Source organism: Cebus imitator, unplaced genomic scaffold, assembly GCF_001604975.1.
Source record: "Cebus imitator isolate Cc_AM_T3 unplaced genomic scaffold, Cebus_imitator-1.0 Scaffold558, whole genome shotgun sequence".
Lineage (NCBI taxonomy): Eukaryota > Metazoa > Chordata > Mammalia > Primates > Cebidae > Cebus > Cebus imitator.
In genome coordinates this window covers 837063-855580 of record NW_016107873.1, presented here as the reverse complement: position 1 = coordinate 855580, position 18518 = coordinate 837063, and the positions used below count along the sequence as shown (strand labels likewise).

At 39.0% G+C, this 18518-nt stretch overlaps 2 protein-coding genes across 3 annotated transcripts in view; one reads left to right on the top strand and one right to left on the bottom strand.

Annotated features, from left to right (window-relative positions):
* UBE3D (ubiquitin protein ligase E3D) overlaps window positions 1-1334 on the bottom strand; it is a 193652-nt gene extending 192318 nt beyond the window's left edge. The window contains exon 1 of one of the 2 annotated variants that reach the window (XM_037733944.1): window positions 1133-1334. In XM_037733944.1, coding sequence (XP_037589872.1) covers window positions 1133-1209 — 77 coding nt within the window. In that variant the 5' untranslated portion in view covers window positions 1210-1334. The remainder of the gene's footprint in view (window positions 1-1132) is intronic. The other variant, XM_017515769.2, reaches the window with a different exon arrangement.
* A 2722-nt stretch (window positions 1335-4056) lies between these two features.
* The window catches only part of DOP1A (DOP1 leucine zipper like protein A), a 98886-nt gene continuing 84424 nt past the window's right edge, over window positions 4057-18518 (top strand). The window contains exon 1 of the mRNA XM_037733963.1: window positions 4057-5087. The gene's annotated coding sequence lies outside the window, so the exon portion shown is untranslated. The remainder of the gene's footprint in view (window positions 5088-18518) is intronic.

The window sequence follows — 18518 nt, the reverse complement described above, 5'->3', positions numbered from 1 at the left end:
ACAAGGGACAGTAGTGCAAGGGAACTGTGAAAGGACCCTGGATGAGAGGAAGGGAGGGTTTGTTGGTGTGTGTGGTTTGTTTTTTGTATTGTTTTGGTAGGGCTTGGGCTCCTAATTACAAGGTGCACCAGAATTGGAGACACTTGCCCAAATTCATGATTTTTGAAAGCAAAAAAGAAATACATTTAGAGTACTAAGCATTATTTCCATTTCAAGATTGAAGAAATTCAGATTAAATTATTCTAACTTTGTGAGGAAGCAAGCATTTGAACTCAGTTCTCACGCCATATCTCAAACTGCCACACGAGATATCTGACAGATTGAGAGAAAGGAGGAAAAAACTAAGCATCAATCTACCTGTGACACTGTGTAATAACATTCTCAGGATTTTAACATCTAACTTAATCTCTCTCTGAGACAGCGATCACAAAGGAATAGACAAGGGGACCACAAATCATTAAAACTGCTTTCAAACAAAAAAGAGAACATTTTCCCTAAAAGTCTCTTGTTTATGTAGCAAATAACAAGTTCAACGTTCTCATTGGAACTCAGAATATGAATAAAAGAACGAGCTCCAATGAGAAGTCTGCAACCTTTCTTAGTGGTTCACTAAACTCACGTTTATTGAATGACTGTGTGGTTTCTCTACAAAGAGCAGTTTGAAGGGAAAAGATCCGAAGTTATTTACAAAACAAGAAGCGCACACATAGGAACTGATCCAATAAGGAGGATCCCGAAGAGAGGTAGACAAGGCATTTTTTGCATTGTTTTGTCGGAAACGCCAGGCACTGCCAACAGTGTATTACATCACCGTTCCTCAAATCTTAATGTGCATTTGATTCCTGGGAATCTTGTTTAAATAAAAGTTCTGATTCCGTAAGTCTGGTGTGGGGCTGAAACCCTGAGTTTCTAAAAAGCACCCCAAAGACACCCAGACTGTCAGTTAGGGTGTGGGTGGCGGAGGCGACTACAGGGGAAAGCTTCACTTTGAGTGGTCGAGAGGCTCTACGCAACTGGAAACAAGAAACTCAAAGTCCTTCGTTCGCAGAGAGGCAAAGAGAGACTCACCAGCCCCCAACCCCCGAGAGCAGAAAAGCGTGCTGAGCACCGCGCCTAGGATCCCAGTTCTTACCCCAGGATCAGCAGCGCGCTCTGCAGCTGTCTCCGCACCTCCAGAAACACGCGCGTCTCCGCCGCAGTTGCCGCCATGGCGGGCGTCCAATCCCGGGATGGACCAAGCTGGAGGGTCCAAGGGGCCCGGGTCAACGTGACCAGGAGCGGTCCCACGTGCGGACCAACCAGCAGCAGCGCCGCTGCGGCGCCGGCGCCTGTACCAAGACGCGCGGCTCACGCCGCCTACCAGCTCACAGCGCCGCTTGCCGGCCGGAGAGCGCGCTACAGTGAACGCGCGGGACCCCGGAGGGCGGGGATGGGCGCGCGTTTTCAAAACCAGGCTTTTGCCCCATAGTGCTGAGAAAGGTGGGCGGCAAGAGGCAAGCTATCCTCCCTCTCTGTTTCTTATGAGCGTGACTTGACGCTTTAGCCTCCCTGGAAATGACCATAAAAATCAGACCCAGGGTACACTCTTTGGCTAGCTGGAAGGGAAGGAGATGATGGAGGCAGGTGTTACAGGTGGGCTTTGTCCCCAGGAGATCCAAGAGCAGAATTCCCCGCCCCAAACCCACTTTATCCTGGTCTTTTTTATGAACAAGGACAGCTTGTTAGTCTCTGTCTAAAGCAACGAAAATTTCAAGAATTGACTTGCCGTTGCTTCTCAACTTAGGATAGCTCCAAAATTGAAACAGGTGCAAAAACGTAAGGAAGTTTTTTGTTACCTGATGCAGAAGAGTGTGGCTGAAGTCTATCTTGAATACAGGATTAACCATTTTTTAGGGGGTAAAAAAGGACGATGAGAATGGTACAGCTCCACTATTCACTTTCACAGAAGTAAGAACTAAGAGAAGTCGTCATCCCATTACGACTAGAAGATAGTTTTGAAAAGTTTGGCACAGTAGAGAACCTGTTATAATGTAAATGCTTATAATGAAGAACCATTAAAATGTAAGACCAGGGTAGAATTTACAATAGGATTTCTTAAAAACAAGAAGCTGCTATTTTTTAAAACAAAAATAGCGATGGCTTGTATACCTAAAACCTTGTTTATTGATGTTCTGTTTTATCATTTCAAAGTAATAATTACTGCACACCAAACACATTAATTTGAAGTATTTCTAAACAAAAAAATTAGACCATATATATATATATATGTATTTTGACACGCAGTTTCATTCTTGTCGCCCAGGCTGGAGTGCAGTGGTGCGATCTCAACTCACTGCAACCTCCGCCTCCCGGTTCAAGCAGTTCTCCTGCCTCAGCCTCCTGAGTAGCTGGGAGTACAGGCATGTGCCAACATGCCCGACTAATTTTTATGTTTTTGGTAGAGACGCGGTTTCACCACGTTGGCCAGACTGGTCTAGAACTCCTGACCACAAATGATCTGCCCACCCTGGTTTCCCAAAGTGCTGGGATTACAGGCGTGAGCCATAGCGCCCGGCCTAGACCATAAATTCTTTTTTATTTTTATTTATTTATTTTTTTTGAGATGGAGTCTCACTCTGTTGCCCAGGCTGGAGTATAGCAGCGCGATCTCGGCTCACTGCAGCCTTCCACTCCTGGGTTCCAGCGATTCTCCTGCCTCAGCCTCCCCAGTAGCAGGGATTACAGGCGCAAGGCACACCCAGCTAATTTTTGTATTTTTAGTAGAGACAGGATTTCACCATGTTGGCCAGGCTGGTCTCGAACTCCTGACCTCATGTGATCCGCCCGCCTTGGCCTCCCAAAGTGCTAGGATTACAGGCATGAGCAACCTAACCCAGACAATAAATTGTAAATAAATAAATCCTGTCACATATTTTAAGATAATAGCTTGGAACAATTTTTCTAAAATCAGTATTTGGGGTTATTAAAGTTCATCATGTTGATGCACAAATTATTATATCTATCACAATAATTTGAAATCATACATGGAAGCAACAACTCAAAAAATTAAGTTTACTACTATTTGGTCTCAATTCATCTATTTGAAGGATGATGATTTCAACTATTCATATCCTCCACTTTTAATCCTCGAAGCTATTGAATGTTTAAATATTGACACATTATATTGAAATACACATTTTCCTTAGCACAGCTTACTCTTCATAATTGTTTTGTCAGCTTAAAAGATTGCTATATATTTAATTACGTATTTGTAAAAACTTCAATTATTTTTTTGACCCTACAGTGTTGACAAAACGGTGCAATCCCCCTTGGAATAACTAGACATGATTGACAGAAAAGAGCTTTAAACTCAAAATAGTTCCGAATCTGATACCCAATATTTGTCTCCTAACTTCACAAGTCTCCTAACCTCTCTGGGCCACAGGTTACTCACATGAAATATTGAGAAACTATTAAAATAATGTTTACATAGTTATCTAAGTAACATTTAAAAGCTGTTTTCGGTTCCTATTATCCCTTCAAACTCTCCATCAAGATGAGACTGGCGCTGGCAAGTTGAAAACACCTGCTAAACCCCTTTCTAGCCACTCCTGAAATTGGTAGCCATGGCCGCTTCCCGCGACAGTCCACTTGAGGGCGCTGTGGCAACAGCTAGCGCCGGGAGGCAGGAAGCCGACCGGGGGGCGGGGATCGAAGGCCGCAGACGTCGACGCCGGCGTGGGCGCGAGCGCGGTGCACGCTGGGAGCTGTCACTAGGCCCTTCGGCTCCTGGCCTCGGTGTAGCTGCAGCGGTTGCCAGGAGAGCGGTGCTGGCGGGGAGCGGCTGAGCCCGCAGCAGGTAAAAGCGTTCCCGTCCCCAATGCGGTCGCTAGGCTGGTCGCCGGCTCCGAGCATCCTCCTCGGCCAAGCTAGGCTAGGTTCTGAGCCGCCGGGACACCTCGCGTGTCTAACTACTGTGGCGTCGGGGGTGTTGTCACTCTGGCCCCGCCTGGAGCCGCGAAGCTGGTCAGCCGCCTTCTGGTTTCCGGGAAGTCAGGAGCTGCGCGGGGACTAGAGGGCCAGGGCTGGGGCCGAAGCCGGGACCGGGCGGAGGCGCGAGGGTGGCCTCGGGCAAGGGAGGCCGGAGGCGGGGCCGGGCCCGGGGGGCAGGTCCCGAACCTCCGGAGCTGGGGCGGAGCAGTGCGCAAGCTGGGGCAGAGGTCGCACCTGTGAGGTGGAGGCGCACGGAATACCCTCTTTGTTGGAGGAATCGAGGCATTGTGCCTTCTCCTCAGCTGGTGGGTTCTGTCAGCATTGAGGAGACACGAAGGCTCGCGTTGGTTCCTGTTCTCCAAGTGGCTTAGGAAGGAGTACCGAAGTTTATTAAGAGGAAGTCCGAAGAGTCAAACGGCAGTTGTTAACAATTATCACCTTTGATTTCCGAGCCTTTTAAAGTTGCAACATAACAATAGTCACTTGTTCGGCCTCCTCTATTCCAGTACCCTGAGCGGGCGGGGAATGCACACAACTATTCTCAAAAGCTAAGTAAATTGTGTTTTGAACATTTTTACACTATCTTAGAGTTCTGTGGAGCTTGAAAAATATAAAGATTTGGGAAAATTACTTCGACTCCGGCTAGAGCAGTCAAAAAATTATAATTACCAAAAATGTAGGAAACTGTTTGCCTGACAAATAGGCCCTGAACTGTAGAAGACAAATAACTCTGTTTTGATGTTGTTGGCTATTGTCTATGCAGATATCAGTTCTTGCATTTTAATTTTGTTTGTAGGTATTAATATGATATACAGTGAATAACGTGTCAGCATTACTGTGTTAAGTAACTCACCACCTGATAGATAACACAGTGATTTAGGTGGGCCGACTGAAGTTATGAGTAAATTAAAACCACCGAGTAGTCTAAATACTTTATTTTAGTGATTACTTTCAGCCACAACTGATAACGAAATCGTTTTCTATAATTGTTAAGCAGTAGCAAATCTCCACGTGGGCTTGATTATTGGGGAACCTAGTGCTGAAAGAACTAAAAACACCTGAGTTAATACACAAACCAGAAAATGTGACGCCATATCCCAAATCTTAAATGTAAGGTAAGTGTTGTCAGTTAAATGTTTGATTTTATATGTTCAAAGAATTCCTATTTTGTAGTTAAAGTAATGGAATGAGCTCTGACCTGGGGATGAAGAGATTAGATTCAGGTCCTTTAATATGCTACTAACCAGGTGTGATCTCTAGGCTTTAGTTTTGTCATTGTTTAAGGGAATTTGAAAAGACCAGGATTTTCCAAACTGGTATTTCCCTCAGAGCAGTCTTCTGAAGTCATTTGATAGGCTTACTTCCCCCAAAGCAGTGTTGCATGGCAAATAATTTGAGAGCACGCTAGGTTAAGCTAGGTTTAACTTTTTTGCCTATAAAGGGAGGACTCTTCAAAACCTTTACTGTTAGGCTTATACATGTAAATCTCCAGGGGAAGGTTATCCTAGCATTCCCTACATTTACCTAATCTATTTTCTCATGGCCAGTTGGTTAACAACTCTCAGAATATAATTACATGGAATACAAATTTGAAAACTACTGTACTTGAGCTGAGTCCCTTTCAACTATAAAAGTCCATGCATTAGGCTTTTTTTTTTTTTGGCTGTCATTCACTTTAAGCTTTTTGGAGCATGAAGATCTAGTGGCAACTCACTTGTATATAAAAAAAAAAGAATTATATTTTTCTTAGTAAAACATTAAGGACACACTTAAGTTCCCGTGAATCTTAATCCTTTAGTTATTGGCAGCAGAAGAGTTATTTTTTTTCTGTTTTTTAAAAAATTTTTAAAACCGTAATTAACATTTTGAATTTGATTTTATGGTGGAGTGGAGTTGGTTTTACTCAAAATGGCATTTTAAAGTTCCAAGTGAAGACTGATAATGGCATCACTTTTATGATTTCTCCTTAAGTCTTGAATTCCTAAAATGAAATTGTGGTACAAGCCACCCCAAATGTGTTTACTGTGTAATAACTACATAATTTTAAGAAGTTATGTCATGGAAAAGAGCTAAAGGCTAAAACACAAATTCCGAGATGGTTATTTCTAAATTGCTTTACAAACAGGATGTGTGCTGAACACAATCTTAAATTGTTTTGCTAAATTCTGTTAAGTGTCACTAGCACACAACCAGTGTGGATATTCTGTCCATTCTTTGTTACTTTCTTAGGGTGAATGGTGTTAATGTACAATTTTGCTTGGGCATAGAGGTGGGAAAAGAACATGAAATTTTAATAGATAAGCCTTAATTCAGGTAAATTATCTCCCTGGAACTATTAAGTAGAAATGTAAAACTAATGTTTTTTGTGTAATAGCCAGCAGTTTTTATTGAGAATTTATTATATGAAAATGATCCATTTGTTTTTAATTGGCGGTTTCCCTTTTTCCTTTATTGTATTTACTTCCTCCTTTGCTAGCTGTCAAAGCCTGAAATCTCAATGACCTTTCATTGCATTGGTCAATGATATGGTATCAAATTTATTTAGGAAAAATTTATATACACTGCTGTACATTCATTTAAGTGTGCATTTCAACAAGTCTTAGTAGATATACACGCACCTATGTGACTACCACCACAATCAAGATTTGGAACATGCCGCCACTCAAGCACATATTATACCTTTACTTTCTCAGGATGTTCTCCTGTCTCTGTCTAAATTATACCTATCTTTCAAGACCTAGCTCAAATGCTACCCTGTGAACCTTTTTTTGATTGCCTCATTTTGAATTTATTTGCCCTCTTCTGACTTTCCTATTCACATTGTTTTAAACATTATTCTCTGTTCTTTGTGGTGGCTAACCCAATGGCGAACATATAGCAGGCACTTATTTGTTGACCAAATGGATTAGTGTAATATTTTCTAAACTTCAGTCATTGTGATATCATCTTCAACATTTTGGCCATATATTCCTGTTTGGCATTCTGTTATTAATATTTATACCAATGTGTAATGTTTTAAAGGAAACTTGAGATAACTATGAGTAGAAAGCAGGTGGCACTTGGCATAAACAGAAGCTGGACATATACGTAAAAATAATGAAAACCAAACGTTGTTAATTTCTAGCTAGAAACTATTCCCTGCCAGAGGCTCTAAGTCTAAAACTTGCCCTTTGTTTAAAAGTAAAATTGGCAAGAATTTCAATGATGTTAACATCTTGGCACCAAACTGGGTCTTTGTTCTTGATGCAGCCAGAGGAACTGAAAGAGAATGAAGAGGGAATAACTTTTTTTTTTTTTTTTGAGATGGAGCCCTGCTCTGTCACTCAGGCTGGAGTGCAGTGACATGATCTTGGCTCACTGCACCCTCCGCCTCCCAGATTTAAGCTATTTTCCTGCCTCAGCTTCCCAATTACCTGCGATTACAGGTGCCTGACATCACACCTGGCTAATTTTTCTATTTTTAGTAGAGACGGGGTTTTGCCATGTTGGCCAGGCTGGTCTTAAACTCCTGACCTCAGGTGATCGGCCTGCCTCTGCATCCCAAAGGGCTGGGATTACAGGCATAAGCCACCACACCTGGCCCTTCATTTGAGTCATTGTCACTTACCTCTGCCCTCAGATCTGATAAAATCATCTCACATCTGTCCATGTGGTGGCCCAAATTTTTGTAGATACCAAGTTAATCAGTGCTTGAAAATGCCTTAGAATTTTATCTGTGCAATAATTGGGAAATAGTCTTAAATTGAGAAGTGTACTACATTTACCTTAAAAATATAGTACAAAAATATTGTTACTTTAGAAAATACAGTACAACAATAATCATTCTTGAATCAGATATATGTCTTTATTTTTTCAAAAATGTTCTGAATGTTACTGATGTTACATCTTATTAGGGTACATTACCCTTAAGATAAACATTTAAATCTAGAATCTAAATCTGAAAACAAGTGGGAACCTGTTAGATGACAAAGTGATGACTGTTGATTCAGGAGTGATGAAATGTTAATATAATTATCTAGGAAAGCTGCTGTATGAGTAGATGAGGTATTAAAGTTAATCTCCTATCGCCTTTAGTTTTTTCTCTCGTCACTTAAGTTTTATATAGCTGTATTTTCATATTTCCATCCTGCTGAAGACATTTCTAGACTTTTTCCTTCTGAGATGACACATTCTACTCTCCCATGGAAGGAGTTTCATATGAACAGACTGGAAAATAAATTCCCTGCTCTTAGTTTGTAACATACATCTTTTTCTGTGTGTGTGTTTTGTTTGTTTGTTTCTTGTGACGGAGTCTTGCTCTGTCACCAGGCTGGAGTACAGTGGCGCAATCTTGGCTCACTGCAACCTCCACTTCCTGGGTTCAGGCAGTTTTTCCACCTCAGCCTCCCGAGTAGCTGGGACCACAGACATGTGCCGCCACACCCGGCTAATTTTTGTATTTTTAGTAGAGGTGGGGTTTCACTATGTTGGCCAGGATGGTTTAGATCTCTTGACCTCGTGATCTGCCCACCTCAGCTTCCCAAAGTGCTGGGATTACAGGTGTGAGCCACCGTGCCTAGCCTTGTAACATACATCTTGTATGTAAAGTTGCTGTAGTTACTTACAGGCATATATCCATATTGTGAGCCTAAAGTTTGCTTTTACTTTATGATCATGAACAAAGAGCTTGGGTAAATAGACCCTTTCATTTGGTATTAACTTTCCAAAAAAAAATTAACCTGAGTAGTGATAAGTTTATCAGTACACACAGTTATTTGCTACTCAACCAGAGGTCAGATTCCTGTTAATCTAAGTTTCTGGGATACAACCTCAAAAATTGGAAGTGAGAAAAGAGCCATCTTGGATGTATAGCCTTTATTTTGCAAACAAGTGGTTTCTTTCCTGCTTCTCTATAGTAAAAGGAGCAGTATAGAAGCAGTACAGCTAAACTGTCATCATTTAGAAGTGACAGCTGACTGTAATCTAAAAACCATAAAAGCACTGCAGTCTTAGTCCTTTGAATTATACAGGTAAATAGCCCTACGTTTTTCAGTTGCTTTTGATTGTGCTATTATATTATGAAAAGGTACTATAAAGTATCAGCTACCTAAACCCTTAGAATATGTGTTATTTTTGTCAAATGTTCTAGATAGCTAGAATTTTTTATATACTCCAAATGCCATCACAGAGCACTGATTATGCTTTTTGCTTGTGTTCAGCATGATGCAGCTGGCACAGTGGCTTTTCCATACATGCTTAACAGTTTAAAAATTTCCTGGAGAGGTTTTCCTCCTGCTGTCCTGTGAAAAAATAGAATATAGTACAGTACTTGCTTTTAAAGTTAGGCTCCGACATTTTGGAAGAAATAAGTATTTGAATGACTTCCATATTGTATACAGCATTACCATCAATTAGCAGTTCATTTTTTGCGGGGGGGCGGGGTAGGGGGGTCAGTGGTGGGGGGTTGGGTACTAAGTCTCACTCTGTGGCCCAGGCTGGAGTGCAGTGGCGTGATCTCGGTGCTCACTGCAACCTCCACCTCCTGGGTTCAGGTGATTCTCCTGCCTCAGTCTCCCATGTAGCTGGGACTACAGGTGCACACCACCATGTCTGGCTAATTTTTTTTTTGTATTTTTAAAAAGAGAGATGGCGTTTTGCCATGTTGGCCAGGCTGGTCTCAAACTCCTGACCTTGAGATCCGCCCACCTTGGCCTTCTGAAGTCCTGGGATTACAGATGTGAGCCACTGTACCCGATCAGCAGTTCACATTTGAGCCTGAATGAGGGGTTCCGGAAATATTATATGGCCTCTGACATTTTATTGGAAGGCTGTTCTCAAAGCACTGTGTCCCAAAACTACCTGATTCCATAACTTGAGGCTGCCAATTAGTTTTGTGTAATCTGGTAACTTTTATTATGTCTTAATATATAGAGGTTGTGGTTGAAAAAAGGAAAATATTATTTGAGAATAAACTTTTTAAGTTATCTATTGCTATATGACAAATTATCTCAAAATGTAGTGATTTCAAACAGTATCTCCCACAAATGTTGTCAGAGGGGTTAGGGAAGTTGTTTGGGTTGAGTTCTGGCGTGAGTTTCTTATGAGGTTGCAGTCTGATTGCAGTTGGAGAACCCACTTCCAAAGTGGTTCACTCATGCTCATGACTGGCAAGGCAAGTTGTTTCTGGCTTTTATAGTAAAGACTCAGTTACTCCCACGTGGGCCTCTTCACAGGGCTGCTTGAGTGTTCTTATGACATAGAGGCCAGCTTGCCCCAGAATAAGAGATCCTGGAGACATTAAGGTGGAAACTGCACTGTCTATTATGGCCTTTTACTTCTGCATTGTTCTACTGATTATTCACAGAGGCCAGCCATATTCCGTGTGGTAAGGAATTGCACAAGAGCTTGAATATCAGGAAGTGAGGATCTTTGAAAGCCATCTTGGAAGCCAGTATGTGAATATGTATCTAAATTGTAAGCAATACCTATTTACTCTGTATGTGGTATATACACACCTCATTATGATTTTGGAAAGAATATTCAAAGACTAACTTAAAATGTCACTGGAAAATTAATGTGCCATACAAATCAAGCACTTTGACAAAATTCTTAGTCTCCATGGTCCTCTGGGAGGGGGTTATGATTTTGAGTTGAGATGTGGCACTTAAGATACAGATTTTATTTTTCTTTTTGTTATGTATTGGATGAAAGGAGACACCACATTTTACAGAGTTGCTATTTCATGTTCTTTAGAGACATTATTCATTATTTCACCCTTTATTACCATAGAGTAATATGATTTTAAAAGTACAGTATAAGAAAGTATACAGACAGTCCCCAAAACATGGTAGTTTGACTTTACACTGATGCAAAAATGATACACATGCAGTAAAAACTGGACTCGTAGTACCCATACAACCATTTTGATTTCTCCTTCCAGTATGGTATTTAATAAATTACATGAGCTATTCAACACTTTATTATAAAATATGCTTTATATTGGGTGGTTTTGCTCAATAATAGGCTAATGTAAGTGTTCTGAGCACATTTAAGGTAGGCTAGGCTAAACAATGATGTAAATGATAGTGAATTAATGTGATATACTTAAAACTACTGAACTGTACACTCAGTGATTAAGATAATAAATTTTGGCCAGGCTCAGTGGCTCATTCCTGTAATCTCAACACTTTGGAAGGCCAAAGCTGGAGGATTGCTTGAGCCCAGCAATTTTAAATGAAGTGTTAAATACATTTTAACTTAGGATATTTTCAAGTTAGGATGAGTTTATGTGAATATAATCCGTAAGTCAAGGAACATCTGTACAATGAAAAGACTCCCTCTCCTGGACCCTCATCCACCCTGTTACCACCTGTCTCCTAGGAAGTAATGTTTTTCTTGTGTGTTCTTTGAGATAGGTATTGTATATATGCAAATTAATACATATTTTTCCTCTTTTAATGTAAATGGTAGCATATTATAAACACTATTCAGTACTTTGTTTCTTCTAGTTAATGTATTTAGCACTTTAAAAATTAGTGTACAAACTTAATTCATTAATTTTACCAGCTGAAAATATTCTATTGTCATTCAATTTTTATAATGTTTATTGACTATTTACTGTGGATCAGGCACTTTGCTAGGAGCTGGGGATTTGAGAGATAAAATGACAGAAGAGGTCTCTCTGTTACGGGGATTACCACCCCTGGAGTTACAGTTCAATTACAGTAAAGCAAAGTAAGTTCTATGATAGAGGAAGTTTACTGTGTAGTAGGAATTGACAAGAAGGAGGTGTGTATGTGAGTGTTGGAGAAATGGTGAGATGGTCACAGAAGACTTCCCACAGGGGATAAAATCTCAGACCCAAATTAAACACTAGTTTGTATGGTCTAACGGTGTTTGACAGGGGTGCCAGGACGACTGAATGAAAGTGTTGGTTAAACTGGTTAGATAGTAGATAGATAGTGTTGGGTAAACTGATACCCCCATGTGAAAAATGAAGTTGTATGTCTTATACCATATACAAAGATTAACACAAAATGGGTTCAAGACCTAAAGATAAGACCTAAAACTATAAAACTCCTAGAAGAAAACATAGGAGAAAAGCTTTATGACATTGGGTTTGGCAGTTTCTTGGATATGACAGCGAAAGCACAGGCAATAAAAGCAAAAATAAAAAAAGGGATTATATTAATCTTAAAACTTTCTGTGCATCAGAGAACATAAAGTGAAAAAGCAAACTATGGAAAGGGAGAAAATACTCATATATTGTATGTTTTGATAAGAGGCTAATACCCAGAATACATAAAGAGCTCATCCAGTTCCGTAATAACAGCAAAATAACCAAATTTTAAAATGGGCCAAGGACTTAAATAGACATTTTTCCAAAGATAATATATAAATGGCTTACAAACATATGAAAAGATGTTGAGGCCTGGTGCAGTGGCTCACGCCTGTAATCCCAGCACTTTGCGAGGCTGAGGCAGGTGGATCACGAGGTCAGGAGATTGAGACCATCCTGGCCAGCATGGTGAAACCCAATCTCTGCTAAAATACAAAAAATTAGCCAGGCATGGTGGCGCACACCTGTAGTCCCAGCTACTCAGGAGGCTGAGGCAGGGGAATCGCTTGAACCCAGGAGGCGGAGGTTGCAGTGAGCTAAGATTGCGCCACTGCACTCCATCTTGGCAACAGCGAGATTACGTCTCAAAAAGGAAAAAACAATGTTGAAGATCACTAATCATTAGAGAAATTCAAATCAAAACCACAAGGAGATACCTAACCTTACACCCATTAGGATGGCTACTGTTAAAAAAGTACTGGGAAGGATATAGGGAAATTAAAAACTTGTTGGGCACTGTTGGTAGGAATGTAAAATGGCTCAGCCACTGTGGAACACAGTATGGCTATTCCTCAAAAAATGTTTAAAAAATTACTCTCTAAATTCAGCAGTTCCACCTTTGGATGTATCCAAAAGGATCAAAAAGGATCTGGAAGAGGAATTTGCACGCCCATGCTGATAGCACTATTCATGATAATCAAGAGGTAGAAGCAACTAAATGTACATCTGTGGATTAATGGATAAGCAAAATATAGTATCTACATACAATAAAATATTAGCCTTAAGGAAATTCTGACACATACTAACAGCATAGATGAATCTTAAGGACATTATGCTAAGTAAAATAAGCCAGTCATAATAAAAAAGACACATACTATATGGTTCCCCTTAAATGAGGTATCTAAAGTAGTCTAATTCATAAAAACAGAAAGTAGAATTGTTGTTTAATGAGTTAGAGTTACAGTTTGCAAGATGAAAAGTTCTGGAGATTGGTTGCACAACAATATGAATGTACTTAACCACTCAGTGGTTAAGATGGTAAATTTTGACCAGGCTCAGTGGCTCCTTTCTGTAATCCCAACATTTGGAGAGGCCAAGGCCAGAGGATTGCTTGAGCACAGAAGTTCAAAACCAGCCTGGGAAACATAGGAAGACCCCTTAAAAAAAAAAAAAGGTAATAAATGTATGCTTTAAAAAAATTTTTTTTTAATGAACTATAGGCTGAGCACAGTGGCTCATGCTTGTAATCCCACCACTTTGGGAAGCCAGGGCAGGAGGATTGTTTGAGGCCAGGAGTTCAAGATCAACCTGGACAAGAAAGCAAGACCCTGTCTACAAAAAAAAATTTTTTTTTAATTAGCCATGGTGGCACCCACCTGTAATCCTGGCTAAGGCAAGAGGATTGCTTGAGCCCAGCAGTGAGAGACTTCAGTGAGCCATGATTGTGCCACTGCATTCAAGGTGATAGAATGAGACCTTGTCTCAAAAAAATAAAAAGGACTTTAAACTTTTAAAACATGAAGCGTATGTACATTTTTTATATTTTATACTGTCATGTAAGCCACGTTTCTAAATCAAGAGTGTCCAAACTTTTGGCTTCCCTAAGCCACATTGGAAGAATCTTCTTGGGCCACACATGAAATACAGCTGATGAACTAAAAAGGTCCATACATAAATCTCATAATGTTTTAAGAAAGTTTACAAATTTCTTGGGCCATATTCAGAACTGTTTTGGTTTGTGGGTTGGACAGGCTTGTTCTGAATATTGAAAAAGATACTGATTTAAACATTAGCCAAGTCAAAGGGGTTGAATCACAAGGTATCATGCAGAGGCATAGCATTTTGAATTTAGTATGCTTTAATAGAAAATTAAATTCTGTCCATAAAATTAATAACATAAAGGCACTGAGATGGGAGGGAGCAAGTCTTTAGCAGTGGTCAATCACCTAGGTTTTGCTTAGCTGGGACAGAGCTGTGAATAAGATTGAAGGAATGGATTTACTTTATGAAGACCTTAGTTATGTGGCTGACAGCTTGGATTTCATGTCTCAAGAAATGAATGCCACAATTATAGCAGTAATAAGAGCACTTTCTATGTTCTCAGTTAACACTGAGCTAAAGTGCTTTCCAGGGATTATCAAATGTACTTTTTTGAGCTTTTAGCAGGGAATGTACTCCACCTGCTCTTTCCTGGGTAAAATTAATTGGCTCTTGGAGAAGGTGAAGGTAGTGAAAATAGACTGTTGTCATAGTTTATGTATAAAATAGGATACATGAATAAAAGACCATTCTGAAAAATGTGCATTTGTAGACCTTATTAAAATTGCTTCAAAACGAAATCGTCCAAGTACAAACTTGTCCAATTAGGAAGATGATGGTGCAGTTGACAGTAATGAAGGAAAAAGGGAAATTCTGAAAACAGAAGCAGTGCTTGACAGATTTTACAGCATTACTTGTATTGAAGTGATATTCTGACAACAGGTAGTATGAAATGGAAAGTAAGGAGAGGTGTAATAAGAGTTTATGGTTCATCGGTATTTTTGAGGGTGACTATATTTTGTAGAGATTCTGAATAAAGGTTTTACAATAATCAATACCTTATTTTAGTTCTCATTCTGTTAGGTGCTTCAGAATCTACAAAAATATCTAGAGTTAATTCCCTCTTACAGAGTTAACACCTCAGCAAACTTATTTTGTTCTTCCATGATGAGTATTATTAATGCTGTTGTTTTGTTTTCATCTTAACCTTATAACATGAGGGGATAAACACTGAAGGGTTGTGGGAGCTGGGGGAAGGTCTGCTGTAGGCCAGACCCCATTTTTCTCGGTAAAGTATCTTGATATCCTCAAAATTCATTCTAGGTTTCTGTCCTTTGCCCATCAATGGAGTTAACCCTTTTGCAAGACTGCTTTCTGTCACCACTCTTTCATAGCTTTTTGTAAACTAATGTGCACAGATACATGCATGGTCTGCATCCAGTGTGAATCCTTATTTTTTAAAAGCCTTTAAATTACTCAGCCCATTGGTGACTTCCTGTGTAATATTTTCATCTTATCCTTTAGATACATAGGCATGATTAAATTTGCATCTCAGTGAATTTTTTGCATGTGTATTTTCTCTTATGATTTTACTTTTGGAACAGTCTTAATGTGCAAAAGAAAAAAATCTTTTAAAAAATCATGGGTTTTGATGGGAAAAATTTTTTTCTACTGGCTGTGATTAAAATTTGTTTACAGATATTCAGCTAAATTGGAACACACTAGAAAGTATAGAAAAATGTTTGGCTAGTATGTATGGTACAGTGCTTTTATGTTAAATTATGTAAAACCAGTCTTTATTTTAAAATCCAATACTATAAGTTAATAGCATACTATTTATTTTTAAATGTTGAAAACATTGTTAAATTACTAATTTTTAAATATATTAGTTAAATTTTATTTGCAAATAATGATTTGATTAACGTATGGGTTTAATTATGATGTAAAAATTATTTTTGCTTATTTTACTTTATTTCTAGTAGTATGTTTTAGAATATTTAAAAGTTTAAGCAAAATTGTTGTCATTAAATGAAGAACTATAGCTACAAATAAAGATACTAATTTTGAGAAAGGTACTTTCTGATGAAAAGTGACGTTTCAAATAAGCTGGGAAAAAAACATGGTGGGATAGTTAAAAGTTATTCCTCATCTTCTATTTCACTTCTCTATTTCTAATCATTCTGAATAGCCATGCATTCATTTTTATCATTATTCTTATGTCTTACTTTCTGCTATATATAAAAAATAATCAATGTCTTCTTGCTTCTTCCAAACTATTAATGAAAGCAAAACAGAATATGGTCAATCTAGTTAATTTAGATGTTCTTTAAGTGCACCATTCTGATTTTACTCTTAGACTGACTTTTTTCCCTTGCCATCTAAAATGTTTGTTTCATTTCCCCCTACCCAATCAGTGTATACACAGGGAAATCACACATTTTAATGTTAGGAAAAGCAAAACATGAGAAAGATATGTTTGAGAAAAGCAGATACATCCTAAAAGCAAAACTTAGTTGTTTGGGATTTTGTTTTAGATTATCCACACAACTACTTCTTTCTATAGATACGGTTAATACAATGATATATGACTAAACTAGAATATGTAATTGAACTATCAGTGATGTTCACAGGTTTCATCAAAATTTAGGAAACTTCCTTGATATATTTGTTTTCTGAACTACTATTTTGTCTCCTCATAATTAATAACCCTCAGGAATTATGTCTCCTTTTGCCAAGAGAAAACACCTGTCTTGAGTAGGTCCTATAAGGCATCACTTAGAGGCTTAATAATAGAATTTGTACACTAAAGCATACTCCTAGTCGATCAGGAATCCTGTTATCAGCCCTGGACATCCTAAATTTTGGGACAGCCAGATCTATGATTCTGTTTTTGGATATGCAACCCAACATGCAGTACTTCTCTATTATTTCATCCCATTTCAGAGCATATTTTTACCTCTTAAAAATTATTTTCTTGGGAGGAGTAGATTGTTGTCTTCTATGTTCATATGCAGTTCCTTTTGTATATAGTTCCATCATGGCGGTTTAATGAATTAGAATCCCTGTTTTATAATGTCTGTCACCCAAAACAATCTGCACATTTAATACACATTGGTATTCTTATCAAAATACCAATGACATTCTTCACAGAAATAGAAAACCCTAAAATGCATGTGGAACCACGAAAGACCCCAAATAACCAAAGCCATCTTGAGCAAAAAGAACAAAGCTGGAGATATTTTACTACCTGACTTCATAATATACTACAAAGCTATCATAACCAAAACAGCATGGAACTGGCATAAAAACAGACACATGGACTAATGGAACAGAATAGAGAGCCCAGAAATAATTCCACACTTTTACAACCGTTTGTTTGGTTTTTGAGACAGAGTCTTGCCCTGTTGCCCAGGCTGTGGTGCAAGTGGCATGGTCTCAGCTCACTGTGGCCGCCATCTCCAGGTTCTAGTGATCCTCCTGAGTAGCTGGGATTACTGGGATGCACTACCATGCCCGGCTAATTTTTATTAGACTTGAGGTTTTGCCATATTGGCCAGGCTGGTCTCAAACTCCTGGCCTGAATTAATCCACCTGCCTCAGCCTCCCAAAGTGGTGGGATTACAGGTGTGAGCCACCGTGCCCAGCCCTACAACAAACTGGCTTTTGACAAAGGAGACAGTAGTACACAATGGTTTTCTTCGAAGCTTGTCCTGTCACCTTCTAATCTTAATTATTCTGAGGATAAGACCTCTTCTGATGCAGCAGAAACAGTAACATCTTACCTAACCCTGCAGTGTACTTATACGCTAAAAACAAATATTCCAATACAAAGCTTAAAATAATGTCCAAAATCAAATACACCAGAATTTTTGCATTGTAGGCATTTTGTTCTTGCTATTCTTAAAATCTCTTAGGTCAACTCTGTGTGACAAATTTCTTTCCATCCTTCAGTGATATCAAACCCTAACAAAACCCTTTCTGATCAGATCAGTGTAAGTACCCTGCCTGGGGCCCAAACTCTTACCATCTACCCCGTAACATCACATTATTTCCTTGCTAGCATTTGTTAATGTTTGAAATTTTCATGTTTGCTTGTTTCCTATCATCTTTCAATGGAATGCAAATACTATGATGTCAGTAACCTTATCTCACTTGTGCAGATCTGCATCAGCAGTCCCATAATAGTGATTGATAAACAATAGGCCCTCAAATATGATCTAAATAAATGAATTAATCTATCAATTACAATGTAGTTAACCATTTTTTTTTTTTCCTGAGAAAAGCTTTGTAGAAAAAAAATAAAAAGCGGAACTACAGTATATTTCTTAACTGGTATAGTCACGCTTGACCTTACACTCTTCAAATACAGAATATATTCACATGGCTATTAAGTGCTTAAAAAAACAAAGATTGCCTAAGAACATCTATAAAAAATGTGCTATATCCAGTTACTCTTTTAAAAAAATCTTGTTCAGTTTAATCTGTATTAAACATAACTGTAAATGTGAAGGAAGTCATTCCAGCCCTTGTGAAAGGAGATTTAAATAATCCTATTTAGGCTGGGTGTGGTGGCTCATGCCTGTAATTCCAGTACTTTGGGAGGCCAAGGGAGGCGGATGACTTGAGACCAGGAGTTCGAGACCAGCCTGGCCAACATGTGAAACCATCCCTACTAAAAAAAAAAAAAAGA